The 18,088-nt window shown below is 37.7% G+C and overlaps 1 protein-coding gene across 4 annotated transcripts in view; it reads right to left on the bottom strand.

Annotated features, from left to right (window-relative positions):
* LOC150104753 (structure-specific endonuclease subunit SLX4-like) overlaps positions 1–17,507 on the bottom strand; it is a 142,409-nt gene extending 124,902 nt beyond the window's left edge. For 2 of the 4 annotated variants that reach the window (XM_090395333.1, XM_090395334.1), the window contains exons 1-2: positions 16,395–17,507; positions 5,801–5,945 (exon numbers count right to left, since the gene is read on the bottom strand). In XM_090395333.1, coding sequence (XP_090251459.1) covers positions 5,801–5,945; positions 16,395–16,621 — 372 coding nt within the window. In that variant the 5' untranslated portion in view covers positions 16,622–17,507. Of the gene's footprint in view, positions 1–5,800; positions 5,946–6,101; positions 6,199–16,394 lie in introns of those variants that run through there. The other 2 variants (XM_090395335.1, XM_090395336.1) reach the window with 2 other exon arrangements.
* Between the last annotated feature and the right edge of the window lie 581 nt (positions 17,508–18,088).

Below are 18,088 nucleotides of genomic sequence, written 5' to 3'. Positions count from 1 at the left end.
TATCTTTTCAAATAAACCATGTCATCTCTTTATCTCTCGGTATCAGTCATTAAAATTTTTTAATATTTCCCACTGAGTAAAAATGAATTATAATAATAATATATATATATATAACATATGTCATATGATAACCTGATAACCTGATATGGCTTGATGGATTACAGTCCCGTGGACTTCGATCCCTTAATCTGTTTGAAATGGTCGTGTATGAAATGTTAGCGAGCACCTGGCTCACCCTATTTAGGGTTGTACGGTGGTACCAGGATCGATAAGCAAAGCAGCTTTCGGGCGCTTATGTTTCCACCTATCGTGTTCGTCATAATTAGATGACTCTTTAATGAGTTGATTTGGATGAACAGCTGCTTTGGCAAAATAAGCAGCAGCACTGTTATGGAGGAAAGTGGGAATATCTGGAATATCGGCATCTCGGTATAAGAGAGTATTTCTTACAAACCACGGAGCGTTGAAGATCATACGGAGGCACTTGTTTTGTATAACTTGTAGCTTTTTGATGTTAGTGGGGGAAGTGTGACCCCAGGCTGGCGATCCATAAGTTAATGATGGTCTGATAATTGTTTTGTAGATTATAACTTGTAGCTTTTTGATGTTAGTGGGGGAAGTGTGACCCCAGGCTGGCGATCCATAAGTTAATGATGGTCTGATAATTGTTTTGTAGATCCGTAGTTTGTTATCAGTGCTGACTTGACTTCTTCTATTGAGGAGAGAATAGAGTTGTACAAGTGCAGAGTTTGCTTTTTTGCATGCATAAACTATGTGGGAGTTAAAGTTTAAACGGTTGTCAAGTTGAATGCCTAGATATTTGGTACTAGATCTCCATGGGATGGCTGTGTTAAAAAGTTTAACTTCTCCAAAGTGAGATGCATGTCTTCTTGTGAATAGAATGGCAGTGCTTTTATCGGCATTTACAGATATTCTCCATTTTTTGAACCAGTCCTCTAAATTTGTTGCTGCAGTTTGTAATCACTGAGTAGCTATATTAGGCCTGAGAGATCTGCTAAGAATAGCCTTATCATCTGCATAACTAGCTATAATTGTTAGTGATGTGCTAGGAACATCAGAAACAAAGATATTAAAAAGCAGCGGTGAGAGCAGCGAGCCTTGAGGGACACCAGCAGTGATTTTTTTCAGTGAGGATCTAATTCCACGCAACTTAACCTGGATTTTACGGTCTTCTAGAAAGGAGTTAATAATTTTGGTAAGATAAAGAGGGATGTTGGCTGCAATTAATTTGTAGATGAGACCTTTGTGCCAGACCGTATCGAAAGCTTTTGCAACATCTAGAAAGATAGCTCCTGTGTGCTGTTTCCAGTTAAAGCCTGTAGTGATGAACTCAGTCAGTCTGTGAATTTGCTGTTTAGTGCTATGTCCAGTACAGAAACCAAATTGTTCTTTCGGAATTATGTTATTTTTATTCACCTCCTCATTAAGTCGGTTGAGAATGACTCTTTCTGCTATTTTTCCTAGGCATGATAGAAGACTGATGGGTCTATAGCTTTGTGGCATCTGCGGTGCTTTACCAGGCTTGAGGATAAGGAAAATATCGGCTTGTTTCCATCTTGAGGGGAAATAATTAATTCTCAGAATTGCATTGATAATGGCTACCAAATGCATGACAGCTTTGTGTGGGAGGGCTTTAATGGTTTTGTTGGTAATTTCGTCTGGACCAGAGGCTTTTTTGTTTTTAAGCTTCTTAATGATTGAATAGACCTCTTTAGGTGAGGTGGGGCAGATATTTTCACAGATACAAGGTCGCCGAAGTACAGAGCGTACCCTACAATGTATTTTTTCTATGAAGACTAGATCCGCTTGTGCATAATTAGGACGGCACTGAAGTTGCAGGGCGTGAACGAGAGCTTCTGCTTTTTCGTTATCTCTGTAAACAAGACCTCTTTCTTCGTGAATAGGCTGGATGTTAGAGCGATCTGTACGGAGAGCATTAGTCAACTTCCACAGAGAATTATCTTCAGTTTTGAGAGAACAGAGTTTTCTTTCCCGTTGCTGGTTTCTGTGATCTTTTAAAGCATAGCGGACTAGGTTGGACGCTCTGTTTAGTTCTCGACGGTCTTGCGGAGATAGCGTGTTGTGATAGCGGCGTCTGAGCCTATTTTTGTTCCTTATTAGAGCAAGGATTTCTGCAGGAAGTAAGTTAACTTGAGCTGGGGATAGAAGTAGAGCAAGCTGCAGATAAGCCAGCCTGTATTTTACATTCAAGATTGTTGACTGCGCGTCAATTTCTTCACTGGTGGAAATAGTCGGTACTGAGTCTATGATAGTGTTCATTTTAGTCTTGAATTTTGCAAAGTTTGTGTGGGAATGGCTGGGAATGAGCTCAGGCTCCTCCCCTAAACTTAAGAGTACTGGATTGTGATCTGAGCTTAGCTCGTCAATCACTTGAAGTCGGAAATGATGAGAAATATTGTTAAAAATAGCAATATCTAAAACATCAGGTCTGCCGATCGCTCTGTAGTGTGTTGGCTCAATCGGGCCTGCAATAACGATATTTCTCTTCAAGGCAAAGTTGTAGAGGATCATTCCGTTGTTGTTAAAGCTTTTGCTGTTCCATAAAGGATGCTTGGAATTGAGGTCTCCTGCTACAATTACTGCTTCATTTGTATCTAGTAGCTGAGAGAGATCAGAGGGGAGTAGAGGTTTGCCAGGGGGGTTGTATACAGAATAAATCTTTAAGCTGCCTGCATTGTTGGTAAGAATTTCTATGCCTGTCTCCTCGAGGTTAGATGAATTAATCTTCTTAGTCTCATTATAGCGAATGTTTCTTCTGACAAAGATGGCAGTGCCTCCACCTCTGGCATTAAGTCTGTTATTTCTAAGTAAAGAGTAGTTTCTGAGTTTGGGATTATCGCAGGGACGTAGGTGTGTTTCGTTAATGAGGAGAATATCAATTTGTAAATGATCTGTAAGCTCCTGTAATTCCAAAATTTTGCTGTTGAGACCGTTTGCGTTCCAGAATATTATCTGCATAGAATTTGATGTTAAAGCCGGATTAGTCATTAATCATGGAGAAGATGACTTGAGTATTCCTGAGGAATTTGTTGGTGTCGGCCTGGCTTGGATTTGTTTTGCTGAAGGCCATTAGCATCTCCCCAAGTGAGGCAGCGAGTATTGCTGAAGAATTTGGACTGTTAGTTGCAGGGAGTACCTTAGTGTTACTCGAGGAAACCACAGAAGCATAGGATTTATCTGGCGTAACTTTTCGCACAGATCTCACAATATTTATCTGAGTGGGCTGGGTTAATTCCTGTCTAGGTTTTTGAAGGTTGGATGGGTGGAGAGAGCAACCCTTGTAGTTTGCAGGATGTGGGCCATTGCAGTTCGCACATTTAGCAGGTGTGGTCTTTGGCTTGACGCAAGTGTGCGAGGGATGGTTGCCACCGCACTTCACACACTTGTAGTCTGCTCTGCATAACATTTGCGCATGCCCAAATTTTTGGCAGCGATGGCATTGACCAGCCGATGCTTTTCTTCGTAGTGGCTCGGTCTTGATGACCAAGTTGCAGACTATTTTAAGATCATAAATTTCTCTCTGGTCTTAGTAGAAATAGGCTGTATGCGTACTCCGTCATCTGTGTTTTTGGCTGACGAGAACTTGATGTTACTTTTCTTCATCGTCTCTGCAAGCAACGACCATTTTTCCTTAGATCGCAGGACTACTGGTGGGATCCTCTCTTTGGGCTGTATCGGTATATTTGTCTCAGTGCTTGCACTAGATTGTGCTGATGAATTGATAGATTGTGCAATTTCATGTTCTGCAGCAAGAGACTCTTTCTTTCTCTTCTTTCTGCTGACTTCCTGATAATCATTAGAGTCTGTGTCAGTTGTAGCGGAGGAAATGACGCTGTCATGTGTAGGGCGAGGAGAAAGGTCGGAGGTTTGAGGGTCTTCTTTCTCGACCTCCATAATCTGGTGAATTTCTACCTTTCCTGGCCATTTTGTGCGTAAGATGTTACCAATTTTCCGAAAGATAGCTAGAAGTTCTTTGAAGGAGAGATCTTCGTATGGTGAATCCATAATCTAGACTTGGTGGGGGAAGGACCTGCCTTGTCCCTTCAACCACCGAGTGTTGTACTGGGCGGGGAACAGGAGAGAACCTGGTAAATGTTTTTGAAGGTGAAAATAAAAAGTCTTACCTGCTCTGATGATCGAGCACGCTGTTGACGCATCAATAATCACTATTTAATTGTAATGTTGAAAGTAACTCTAAATTTAGCATTAAAAAACAAAACTTAACCACTGCTGTAAAACTACAAGGAGCGCTGATAAACACGTCTGTACTCACTGATAAACATAAACAACTCTCATCAGATCAGATCAAGATCCTCAACATATGTCATATATATCACATATTACATATATATATATATCCTATATAAAAGTAATAAAATGGTGTATCATCATATTACTAAATATTCTGGAATAGCAATAGTTGTAGAAATAGAAATTTTACCACTGGGTTACAAAGTATATTATACTTGACAAGAAATTATATTCTCCTTTTAATACATGACTTCTGAATTGATTGATTTAACCTTGCTATTTTCCTGGGTTCTTGTTCCCAATGATGAGACCTTCATAAAAGTCAAACTAGTATGAATAGTGGTCCTTCCTACAATGTTTTTGCATTATATGATACTGAGGCAACTAATATGTAGTGAACAGTCCCTATACAAAAACAGCTGGTCGACGTCAACTGCCTTGTTATTCCATAACACAAAAATATATAGGTCTGATGACGAATTCTGCTGTAAAACCACATCAAACAGTGACTTTCAGGGAATGAAACAGAATCTGCCACATCACATGTGGGATTGCGGTTGCCACAAAATTCTGCACTTGTGCATATTCACAGCACCATCTAGAATGAAGTGAGCTTCATCATTCCAGAAAATGTTCCATGGCCAGTTGTTGTCCAGTTCAGTCAGGATTAAGAAGCTGCTGAACGTGGGAAATCTTGTAAGGATAACAGTGCAGATTTTCCTTACGACTCTGTGAATCTTGCTTACAGGTTTGTCTAAAGACCGTGCAATACACCATGCATTGCTGTTCCTGAGACATTTACCATCCTTTCTTCCTGTGGCTACTTCCTCCACTGTCTTCTGTTCGATGGACTTTCATCCTCTGTCAGGTTAACATCTAAGGAACCTATCTCTTCAAATTTCTGGATCATTTTGCATAAACCACATGCAGTCATAAGATCTGTTTTTAATCCCTTTAATATTCTGAACTTTCACAGTGCTGTCAAGGCACAGCTGTTATTTTAATAAACCAACTTCCCAAGAAGTGCCCAACCTGTCAGTAATGGTGACATTGGGCCTTACACGTAGTCTCCCAGCTACTGCTTTTAAAGAAGCTTCTTTCGAAGCATACAAAATTAGGGCCATTTGCGTAAATGTATGGTTTCAGCATTTCACTGCATACCAGGAGTATCATACATAATTTACACGTATTGTTGCAGCGCCATGCACTGCCCTAGTAGCAACGTTTAGAACTAATGTTGATTTGTGTGCAAAATAAAATTTCATTGATGCACACATCATCATGTTAAATATTAAATCATTCCACTGAGTAGTTACCCAGTTACAGTCTTTCGAAATATTAACTTTTAATTATAATCACCCTGTACTTCTGAAATGAAAATGTACATTGGTGTAATTCAAATCATTTTTATTAAGAAATACTTTCTACTGTGCTTTGTAATATATGTGATATCTAACAAAATAACAATAATAATAATATTGGAAAAAAACAGAGTTTAATAAAATACCTCATAAGCTAGAATCTTAGAATATAGAGCTCTGTTATTTCGTATGTATGCCATAACCTTAATCTTTACTGCTGCCACACTTTCAATTTCACCTCCAGCACTGATTAAGACACTCTTTGAAACTTTGGCTATATCATTATGATTACTGATTAAATAAAAAAAAAAAAAAAATTAAATCAATTCAATATATATATATATATATATATATCTTATTTTAAAGCTTATATACACACACTGTACAAATAAATTATTGAAAAACAGAATGAAAACTGTATATACGTTACAGATTTCCATGTCTTACATAGGCATTTGACAGGGTGCCACATGATAAGCTGATATTTAAGTTGCAACACATGGGTCTGGATGTCAGATTGGTCAACTGGATTCAGGATTGGCTGTCTGATAGGTATCAGAGAGTTGTGTATGGTGGAGCAGTTTCAAGGAGACAGAAGGTTACAAGTGGGGTCCCAGAGGGCTCAGTACTAGGACTTATATTGTTTAACCTTTATATCAATGACATTGCCAGTGGATTGCAAGGGGATATTCAGTTGTTTGCAGATGATGCGAAGCTGGGAAGGATTATTAGTAATAGTGCAGATGTGGTAGCCATGCAAGAGGATTTGAATAAGCTAGATAGATGGGCAAATGAATGGGGATGTCAGTTTAATGCAGCAAAATGTAAGGTCTTGAGGTTTGGGAAATATCGATGGGATGCTGCATACTCTATGGGAGGAGTTATACTGGAGGAAGTTGGGGAGACAAGAGATCTGGGGTTGATGATTGATAGAAATCTGAAGTTTAGGGGACATATTGCAAAGGTGGTGAAGGTAACACAGAGGATTGCTGCTATTATGAGAAGGACACTGACCTGCAGAAATAAGAGGGTTATCATTCCGTTGTATAAGTCTCTGATCAGACCACACTTGGACTATTGTTCTCAGATTTGGTCCCCAGGATTTGAAGGGGATAAATTAACTGTGGAAAGGATACAAAGACGGATTACAAAGATGGTTTCAGGACTGTACAAGGATAGTTATGAGGATCGGCTGAGAGAATGTGGACTGCAGAGTTTGGTGGATAGAAGAAGGAGAGGTGATATGAGTGAGACTTTTAAACTGTTGAGAGGTGGTTACAGGGTTGACACTGGGGAGTTCTTTCGCTTGGTTGAACAGCGCGAAGGAGTGATGACAAGAGGCCATCCCTGGAAGTTACGAAAGGAAACTGTGAGCAAGAGGGTAAGGAGTGGTTTCTTTGTGTGGAGGGTGGTTGAGCCGTGGAATGCATTGCCTGATGGAGTGGTGGGAGCGAGAACGGTCAGTGAGTTTAAAGAGTGGTATGATAGACTTTGTGTTTCTCAGGGGGGGGGACCTCCCCTCGATGAGTCTTGACAGACTTTATGTCTTAGGAAGGACCTCCCTCGAAGAGTCTTTTGACTCCTTGGAGGCCTGAATAATAATAATAATAATAGGGTTAAGTTCCAAATGAGTGGAAGGAAGTCAAGATTGTATTATAGGCCAATCTGTGTGTCAGGTGTTGTGGTTTAAATGCTGGAGAAGGTGAGAAGTGAGAACCGAGATCCAGAATTGGATTGACAACAGTAGTATTATCTTTGATGGACAGCATGGATTTGCAAAGGTGAGGTCATGTTTTATTAATCTACTTACTCATTACAATTGGCCTTACAAGAAGACTTGAATAGGCTGAGTGAATGAGCACAGGAGTGGGGATAACAGTTCAATGTTACAGAATGTAAGGCTTTCTTGCTCTTGCTTTAGTAATATGATTGCCTTTTATAATAAAGTGACAAGAACAGCTGATGAGGGAAAGGCATATTCTGCCATTTTTCTGGATTTTACAAAAGGCATTTAACTGGGTACCACATGATAAGCTGATATTTAAATTGCAGCACATGGGTTTAGATGTCAGGTTAGTGAACTGAATTCAGGATTGGCTATCTGATAGGTATCAGAGAATTTTGTATGAGTGGGGGGAGGGCAATATCAAGGAGGTAGAAGGTAGTGGGTTCCCACAGGGCTCAGTACTGGGACCTATATTGTTTAACTTTTATATCAATGACATTGTCAGTGTATTGCAAGGGGATGTTCAGTTGTTTGCACATGATGTGAAGCTGGGAAGGGTTATTAATAATAGTGCAGATTTGATAGCCCTGCAAGAGGTGAATAAACTGAACAGATGGGCAAGTGAATAGGGGTCAATTTAATGCAGCACAATGTAAAGTCTTGAAGTTTGGGATACATCGATGGGAGGCTGCATACTCTGTCAGAGGAACTGTACTGGAGGAGGCAAGAGATCTGGGGGGGGGGGTGATGATTGATAGAAACCTGAAATTCAGGGAATATATTGCAAAGGTGATGAAGGTAACCCAGAGGATTGCTGTAATACTGAAAAGGATGCTGACCTGCAGAGATAAAAGAGTTGTCATTCCATTGTATAAAGCTCTAATCAGACCACACCTGGACTATAGTTCTCAAATTTGGTCCCAAGATTTGAAGAGGATAAATTAACTGTGGAAGGGGGGCAGAGGCAGATAACAAAGATGGTATCAGGACTGTACAATGTTAGTGACGAAGACTGGATAAGGGAATGTGGACTACAGAGTTTGGTGAATAGGAGAGGTGATATAATTGAGGCTTTTAAACTGTTGAGAGGTGGTTACAGGGTTAAAACTGGGGAGTTCTTTCACTTGGTGGAACAGAGGGTAGGAGTGAAGACAAGGAACCATATCCCTAGAAGCTACGAAAGGAAAATGTGAGGGTGAGGAGTGGTTTCTTTGCATGGAGGGTGGTTGAACTGTGGAATGCATTGCCTGATAGAGCATTGATAGCACAAACGGTCGATGAGTGGTATCGTGGACTCTGCGTTTTCTAGGCTGGGCCTCCCACAATGAGTCTTTTGACTCCAGAGGCCTGAATCGTCATAATAATAAGGTTTTAAAATTTGGAAAACAAAGATGGGATATAGAATTTATGTTTGGTGGGGATATATTGTTGGAGGTGGAGAAAATAAGAGATCTTGGGGTGATGGTGGATGGGATATAGAATTTATATCCCATCCACTTATCTAAAATAGTATCTAAAATTTTGAGGACATATTGCCAAATTGTGAGGACAAGCACAATGAATTTTGGTAATGATGCAGAGAACACTGACTTATAGAGGTAAGGGGATTCTGGTTCCATTGTATAAGGCCTTGATTAGGCGACATATGGACTATCGGGCACAGTATGAAGAGATATTGGAAAGGGTCCAGAAGCGATTGACTAAGGTAGTTTCTGATCTCAGGAATGTTGAATATGAAGAAAGGCTGAGAAGATGCAATTTACATTCTAGTGGATAGGAGGTAGAAGGATGCTATGATAGAGATGTACAAATTGGTAAGGGATTGTTATATGATTATTGTTAAGGAGGTTTTTCATAAAGTGGTGGGAGTTCTGGAAAGAACAAGAGGTCATCTCTGGAAGCTGTATAAGGAGAGTGTGAGCATGGGAATGACAAGCAGGTTTTTTTGCATGGAGAGTTGTGAATGATTGGAATGCATTGCCTAAGAGTGTGGTGTCTGCAGAGAATTTGAATTTATTTAAGGCTTGGCATGATGAGCTATGTGTATGGCAATGGGACATCCTAGATGAGTCTTTAGCTCCATGGGGTCTTAGGATAATAATAATAATTTCAGTAACTGATTGTTTTCACTGTAACATTTTATAAGAAAATGTTATAAACTGCACAGTCTCTTTAAACTCCTTATTAAGGGTTTTGCACTAATGAATAAGTGCTTATGATCATTTGTCAGCCTATGTATGTATAAAAACTACTCTAGCTAGTTAGATTTTGGTGCCATTTTGAATTGCAAGACCATTTCAATTTGTTTAAACTTTTGGTATCTAAATTATAATCCACAATATTATTTCCTGCTTGAACAGTAAATAACATGTTAGTGGTCGGTGGAAGATGGCATTGGTGTAGTTGTGGTCAGTTGGTGGATTGAGAGTGGTGGAAACCAAGTTGTAGAGTAGGTGCCCTCCCTCGACGAGTCTTTGAACTTCCTGGAGGTAACAAATAATAATAATATAACAGTTTCTTACAGTCTAATGCTTATTTGCCATGAGATACAGATTCATCTGGACTTCAACTAAGCTCAGCACCTACTCAATCATCATCATCATCATCAAATTCCTGCCATGTACCCTCAATGGGTGTACAGGATATGACAGTACTACATGAAAAAATTACATCATTACTAACTTCCTATCTACAATTTTCCTCCAAATCAGTCTGTTACTTGTCAAGACTCCAACATTATCAGATCTTATATTTCTATCATCTAAGGCACTTTGTACCGTATCAATCCACCTATATCTTGGTCTTCCTCTGGATCGTTTTCCTGCCAACCTGGCAGAGAACACTTGTTTTGCTAATCTTTCCTCTCCCATTCTATTTAAGTGACCATACCACCTGAGATTAGCTCTGCTAACGCATTCCTGGATGCTGACAATGTCAAGTTCTTTCCTAATATCATCATTTTTAATATGATATTGCCATTGATGCCATCTGTTCACGTCTATAATCTTTCTCAGGACTCTCATATCTGCGGTCACTAGTCTTTGGTCAAGTGTTTTACTTCTGACCCAGCTCTCAGATCCATAAGTTAAAACTGGTTTGAACAATGTCTTGTATACAGCTAATTTAGTATTAATTGACTTGTATACAGTCAATTTATTCAATTGACTTCCCACCATACCAGCTTTGCTGATTCTGTTGTCTATTTCTATATTTAATTTACCATCTTCAGTAAAAATCGTGCCTAAGTAGCTGAAATGTTTTACTTGTTCCACAGGTTCTCCATTCACAACACAGTTGACATTTTCAATGATTCTGCCTATTTTCATTGTCTTTGTCTTTTTATTGCTGACCTTCATACCATATCTATTACCATATCTAACATCATCCGCATAAAGCAAAGAGCTGACATTAACATCTCCAATTTTGATATCAGGTTTAATACCACATTCCTTCATAATATGATCCATATAGATAATGAATAACAGAGGGGATAATGTACATCCTTGTCTCACACCAGATTTAACATTAAACCATCTTCCTGTACTTCCTTCAATTCTAACTGCTGACTTACAACTCAAATAAAGACTAAGTATTGCTTGATATAATGCCACATTGACACCATATAACTGAAGCGTATTGAATAGCTTCTCTCTTGGCACCTTGTCATATGCCTTTTCCAAATCGACAAAACTTAAATACATATCTTTGTTATATTCCCATGCTTTCTCGACTATTTGTCATAAAGTGAAGATCTGATCCTGACAGCCTCTATTTGGCCTGAATCCAGCTTGTTCTTCACCAAGCTTTTCTTCCACAATTCTTCTCAACCGTTTCTCAAGAATACTTGCATAGATCTTGCCAGGAACACTCAGTAGCGAAATACCTCTGTAATTCTCACATTCAGTTTTATTTCCCTTTTTATATATGGGTACTATGAGAGCTCTACTCCAATCATCAGGAATTCGTCCCTCTGTCCAGGCTTTCTGAACTATGCAGTGCAGCCACTGTAAGACTTTTATACCACCATACTTCAGCATTTCTGGTCGAATATCATCTACTCCTGCTGCCTTTCCACATTTCAAGCCTTTGATGGCTTTTTCTACTTCAAGTATGGATATGTATTCTTGACTGCATGACTGGATGACTGGTCAGTGTTTTTTATCACTGTGCTGTCATCACTGCTTGTTTCATTTAGCAGTTTTTCAAAGTAATTACTCCATACTTCAAGGATATCTTTTTCTCCTATTTTCATATCACCTTTATCATCTCTAACTCCTTTTACAGCACTCTTTCCTCCATTCCTAAGTTTCTTCAACAACCTCCAGAATATTTTGCCACCTTCTTGATATTTATTTTCTATATTCTTGCCAAAGTCCTCCCATGACTTTTGTTTAGCTAGTTTTACACACTGTTTAGCTTTCTTACATTTGTCTCTGTATTCTGTAAGAGTAAAAGCTGACTTATTTGCCAGGAACTTTTGATATGCTTTCTTCTTTTCCTTCACTGCCTCTTTAACTTCCTGTGTCCACCAGGGAGTTCTGATTTTTTTATCCTTGCACACAATCTCACCACATGCCTCTCTGGCAGAATCAATCAATGTTTTCTTCAGAGTTTGCCAATGAATCTCCAAGGTTTGATTCCTGTTCTCAAACTCTTTCATTTTCTTTTCAATAATCTTTCTGTATTTTACTCCACAGTTCACATCAGAGAGCTGTTCAACTTTTATTCGCTTTAAAACTTTCTTACATGTTATTCTTTTCAATATGAAATTCAATTTTATCCTGCTCAAGACTAAATAGTGATCACTTCCAATTTCAAATCCTCTGTACACTCTGGTGTCCTGCACCAGGGAGAAAACATCACTATCAACAATAACATAGTCAATGAGACTTTTCTTATTCCTAGCCTCTTCTCTCCATGTGAATTTGTGCACATTTTTATGTTGGAACATGGTGTTAGTAATAACTAATCCATGTCCTGAGCAGAAATCCAACAGATATTTGCCATTATTATTAGCTTTGCTCTTTTCTCCAAATTTTCCCAAAATATTTTTGTATGTCTCACAATCATTTCCTACTCTGCTATTTAGATCCCCAACAAGAACCAACTTTTCCTTTTTCATTGTGTCAGTTGCTTTTTCTAAAGCCTCAAAAAATTCCTCCACTTCTACCTTAGTAGAACCTTCTGTGGGACCACAGGCACAAATAATTCTCATTGTCCAGTTCCCCATTCTGATATTTGCCCACATTACTCTACTTGAGACTGACTGCCATTCAAGAAGATTAGCCTCGTATTTTGTGTTGAATACTATAGCTACTCCTTCTTTTCCTTGATTGTCATTGCCTGAATATAACATTTTGTATTTATTGCTCAGAAAGATCTCACCAGTTTTGGTCTTTTTTGTTTCGGTCACCCCTATCATGTCGATCTGGTACTTATCTAATTCCTCAGCTAGCTCCATTTCTTTGCCATTCAGGCTTCTTACGTTGATAGTACCGATCTTTAACTCTGGTGATGTTGAGTTGGGGTTTGTTTTCAGATTTGTTCCAGTAGCTGACTTTTCGCTGTTCGCCCTGGTTCCCTGGCGAAAACAACGGGGGCCTTGTTTAACCGGGCGACGCCCCAGCCGGCATGAAATTTTGTCATGTTGTACCATCATTTTTTATTTTTTTATTTTTTTCTACTCAATCATTGCAAATCATACTCTGTACCATGACTATTTCAATAACAATATTTAGAGTTTAGAAATTATGAAAGAATTAAACCAAGAACCAGTAATACAAGAAATTAAAAAATATAAACATAAATGGATGGAACACATTCAAAGAATGAAAACGGAAAGATTACCAAAACAAGCCTTAAAATACAAGTCATTAGGAAAAAGAAAACCAGGACGTCCTCTTAAATGATTCAACGATGACTTCTAAGGCCGGAACAGGCCATGCTAGGCCTAAATCCTTGATATGCATGATGATGAATATTTAGAGTTGCTTTTGAAGTCCCAACACTTTATCAGTTATAACCAGAGCTCCACAAATCCACTTACTACTTGCCATGGGTGAGTTACAGAGACAAGTGGTGAGGGAATTTTCAGTCTGATTCTGAATACATTCAAAATGTATACCTTATTTTCTTCATGCAATTTATACATTTTCTTACATTTTAAAACATCTCATCACTAGCAAGTTATCTGATCACAGGCAGATAACTGCAATGAACATAATAAAGAAGCTTTATTTTCAACCAGGAGATAGTATCTTATGTAATTAATTTAATTAGTTAATTCGCTCGTAGATTGTTTCTGCCAAAAGTTAGTTTGGTTGAAGATACTCTCAAAGATCCCTTGCTGATGGTTCCCAAATGTGAAGAAATTCCAGTCTGACAACAGGTAGCATTATTTATCTGTCACTCTCTGTTATAAAAGTAAAGCCTGCTCTGCATCTGCAGATTAATTTGCCGGCCTGGTTGAACAAGTGGTTAGTGTATCCGCTCTCCAGCCAAAAGGCTGCAGGTTCGAATCCCTCCATGGGCATGGATGTTTGTGATCGTCTGTGAAAATACTAGTGGTGATAGTTGGCGGTAGATGGCGTTGGTATAGTCATTGTAGTTGGTGAATTGAGTGGTGGAGACAGAGAGCTGTAGAGTAGGTATCCTCCCTCAATGAGTCTTTGGACTCCTTGGAGGTGTCATGTAATAATAATAATTTTGAAATACACAGTTCAAGTCTTCTCAGACAACATTTCATTTTGCATAACTTGCAAGTCATCACCACTCTTATAAAAAATCAGAGATACCCCTAACAAAAAAAAAATAAATAAATAAGACCAATTTTTATTTATTTAATGCCAATTTTCCATGAACCCTCCCAAACCCTTAATGAGGTATTAGTGTAAGCTTATTTTCACAATTCAAAACATGAAATAGCTTAGTGTTACATAATGAAAAGACTTTCAATAGTGTCATTTAAATATATATATATATCTTGCAAAGTCAGAGACCAGATCACATTATTGACATCATGAAAGTTAATCTGGCTTTGCATTGCTAGTGTTTAGTTCAGTTGATTTTGTAAACTTTGTCTTTCCTACTGAATTATTTTTGTGGATAAGTTATATAAATTCACCTTTCATTATGGACAAAAATGAAAGGAAATGCAAACTATACTTTTTAGTTTTGTGAAGTTCAAAGTTGAAGGCAAAGATAAAGGACCAGAAAATATTAAAAACACTGGAGAAAATAGTTCTTTTGTGTCATCAACTAAAAACTATCCAGATGGCTTTCAGTACAAATGACAAAAAAGAATTCTTGTAGTTATATTATGAAGATGAAGTTGCATTCTGTAATGAATAAAAATTACAATATACACCTGCTGACAGAAACGCTAGAATTCTAAAAGGTTTTCAAGGCCTTTTTAAAGTGAAGACATTTAGGTTTCATGAGATATTCAATTTTCACAAAAACATGTTGTGACTCAGGCTTGGCCGAAAATCGCCAAGAAAACACTAGCTGCTTTCCAAAGGAAAAAATACAGATTATAAAATGTTTCAAAACCTGAAGTGGCTTTTTAAAGCTCAATAAACCACTTACTGACCAAAAACCTCATGCACCAAGCAGTAGAATAATATCAAAATGATATGAAATGTAGAGAATCTATGTCAGTTCTGCTAGTTAAACTTGTAGTTTAACTAGCAGAATTTCTGTTTAACTACAAGTTTTGTAGTTAACAAAAAAATTCATAATGTGTTTTACACTTTGTAAAATTTGAGTTTTCATGCAGTAATTTGAATGTTACATGAATTTAGGAAAATCTATCAGGCTAATAAACTGGTGATAAATGTATCAAGGAATGGTATAATTAACTGAAAGAAACTGGCAATGTTGAGAAACATCAGTTTATCTACAGGATGCCCACTTCCAGAATAACTGACTGGGATAAAAGTTTCTGGAGACTTCATAATCATGACTTCACACCCTTGATTTTTTTTTTTTTTCTGTGAGGTTATTTAAAGAATAAATTGTATGCATGAAAAACCTTCCTTACAACAATCAAGAGACAAAATTAGGATCACTGCAACAACTCCAGAAATGTTGGAATGCAAATATCAAGTGCTCAAGGGTTGGAATGTATGCCATTAGTGTATGAGCACCATGACAATGGGCCAGCAACTAAGAGTAGGGGTGTCAGAAGGGTGCCAGTGACAGGATATTTTACTACTTTTTGAATTTTTCACACTAAAAAAAAATTGTAGCTACAAATTTGCCAAGCTAAGACCTAGCTATATCATTGGTATATATGCTGTGCTATGTCAAAGAACTTGTTCACACTAAATAAAAGAGACTTTGGACTCCAAATTGCCATTTCTGGCATTTTTTAAGGGCATATCTTATGATTTTTTTTTAATATCTGCACTTAAAATAATAACATTCTTTTTTCTGAAAAATGTATATTACCTTCCCAAACTTGGTTAAGTTGTATGAAGACAGCAGAGTAGCACTTTCAAAGAGTAGCATGTTATGCAGATGATGTCACATGTCTCGTCTGATTTAATCATCTTGCACTTAACTGAGAAAAAAGATGTGGGGGGGCATTATATATTTTCAAATATAAATAATGCATGTTGGAAGTTCCCCCCCCTTGGTTAGACTATAATAAGGATTAGTTTAATCCATATTTATGATTCCGATTGAAAAAAGGAATAACATACAAAGATTGTCCATTTGCTGATAACGCCTTCAATGATTCAGAAAGATTAATTCAGTAATAACTACAGACACATCAATACTTTTATTATACTGCCCTTACTTGTTGGCTTATGGTTTCGGTACTGTATTTCTGCAATGGATAGGAAATGTGAATAGTGATGAAATATGCTACTGCTGTTGAAACTAATGAATCTGTGGGGATGTTCCTGTCAATAACTGATGTATATTCACAACCAGAAAATACTTCGGAATGTTCCTTATTGCAAATGTGTTTCAATGAAAGTAGGTATAACATATAATGAAAAACGTACCACACAGCAACAAACCTTGATGAGGATGGGTAAACCAATTTTGATTTCATAGGTCTCTTTTTGCGAGTTGTTAACTGATGCTTCTTTAAAGGGCAGTTAAGCAAATCACTCTTTAACGTCATACACTTAGAAACACGTTGCTTATGTTTCGCAACTGGGGGGAAACCTATAGACTGGGTACTGCTCGATAACGTTGAATTTCGTGATTTTTTCTCTCCGTCACTCATTTTTGGACTAGACAAAAATGAAAATTTCACTTTGCAGGAAGATAGCTATTTACATAATACATAAGACATCTTTTAAATGCTTGGATAGGTTGATATGTAAAGCGGTAAGCAATTAATGCGGCTCGTTTGGCAATCTCAATGGAATATTTCCAAGTATAGTAATCACTATCACATTAGCAACTTTAAAATTTATTCTGCATTTTCGAAACACTAGTTAGATATCGATAGACGCAGTTCACTGTCATCTTTCCCTCATTAGATGTTCTTTACTCCTCTACATTACACAAACACTCCAAACCTTATTTAAGAAAAGTGCGCGCGCGCGCACACACACACACACAATTAAAGTAGTATATCTGCTTTAATTTTTCATTCATCCCAATGAAAATGACACGCTATGTGTAAATAAACAGTTCACGCAACGCCTAATCACAATGCTAAACATATGCCCTGAGCATTCTATCCCGGGAGAGGACGATACCAAACTATTTTAAGTAAAATTTTTGGAACTTTCTTTATGTGATTCAAAATTAACCTTTTATTTTTATAATGTAAAAGAAGTAACTGTAGGAAACGTGTTTTTAACTTAAAGTAAGAGATTAAAAAATGTTTCTCAATGATGATAATAAACTATCCATTTTGTTTAATACTCAATATTGTGGGTGAACCAAGGGCCTAAAAGATTTCGACTTGGCGATACAGAACTATAAATAAAAGCATACTATGAATCGATTATTATTTCAAAACATTTTTTTTTTTTTTAAATTTAAAGGCTTCAAAATTGACTCATTGAAAAGTGGTTATCCGAAAACCTCAAGAAGGTCTATGATGAAAACGGGAAAGCTCGCTATCCATTCAGATGAAGAAATATTAGTTCTAAACAGCAATTAAGTCATTAAATTTCGTCTCTTCCGCAGAGTTCATATCCTTTAAGACAGGGATATCCAAAATACGGGCCGCTGCGCGATTTTGTGCGATCCGGCTGTGAGTTTTGATTTTCACTAAGACTCTAAATAGCTATTTAGAGCCTTAATTTTCACGAGCAAAAAAAAAAATAAAATAGCAATTTGAATCGAATACGTATTAGATATTTTAATTCCGTCGATAATCTCGATAGTGGTTATTTTTTTGGTGTTTTTACATCACTATATACCCGCGTGTTTTTAAAATATTAAATGTGCCAAAGAAGCGTTCTTATACTGTTTTGTTCTAACGCGCATGCTCCGGGCGCTCAGGGGGAACGTGAGCGCGCGATTTAGTGCGCAATTAGTGTTGTTCGTTTGTTCAGTTATCGAGGTTTTGTCGCTGCTGCTGCTCACTAAATTGCTATACGCATTGTGATGCGGCCCTCGGATAAATATTTTTTTTTTTTTTTAATGCGGCACTCGGATTACCTAAGGTAATCTGAGTGCCGGTAAGCACTTCCTAAGGTAAGCACTTCCTAAAGCCCTGCTTTAGGAAGTGCCA

The sequence above is a fragment of the Typopeltis vanoorti genome, chromosome 7 (genome assembly GCF_054136105.1).
Source record: "Typopeltis vanoorti isolate ZY-2024b chromosome 7, IOZ_Tvanoo_1.0, whole genome shotgun sequence".
NCBI lineage: Eukaryota > Metazoa > Arthropoda > Arachnida > Uropygi > Thelyphonidae > Typopeltis > Typopeltis vanoorti.
The sequence above is the reverse complement of the archived record's forward strand: the minus strand, read 5'-3'. Positions and strand labels throughout refer to the sequence as shown.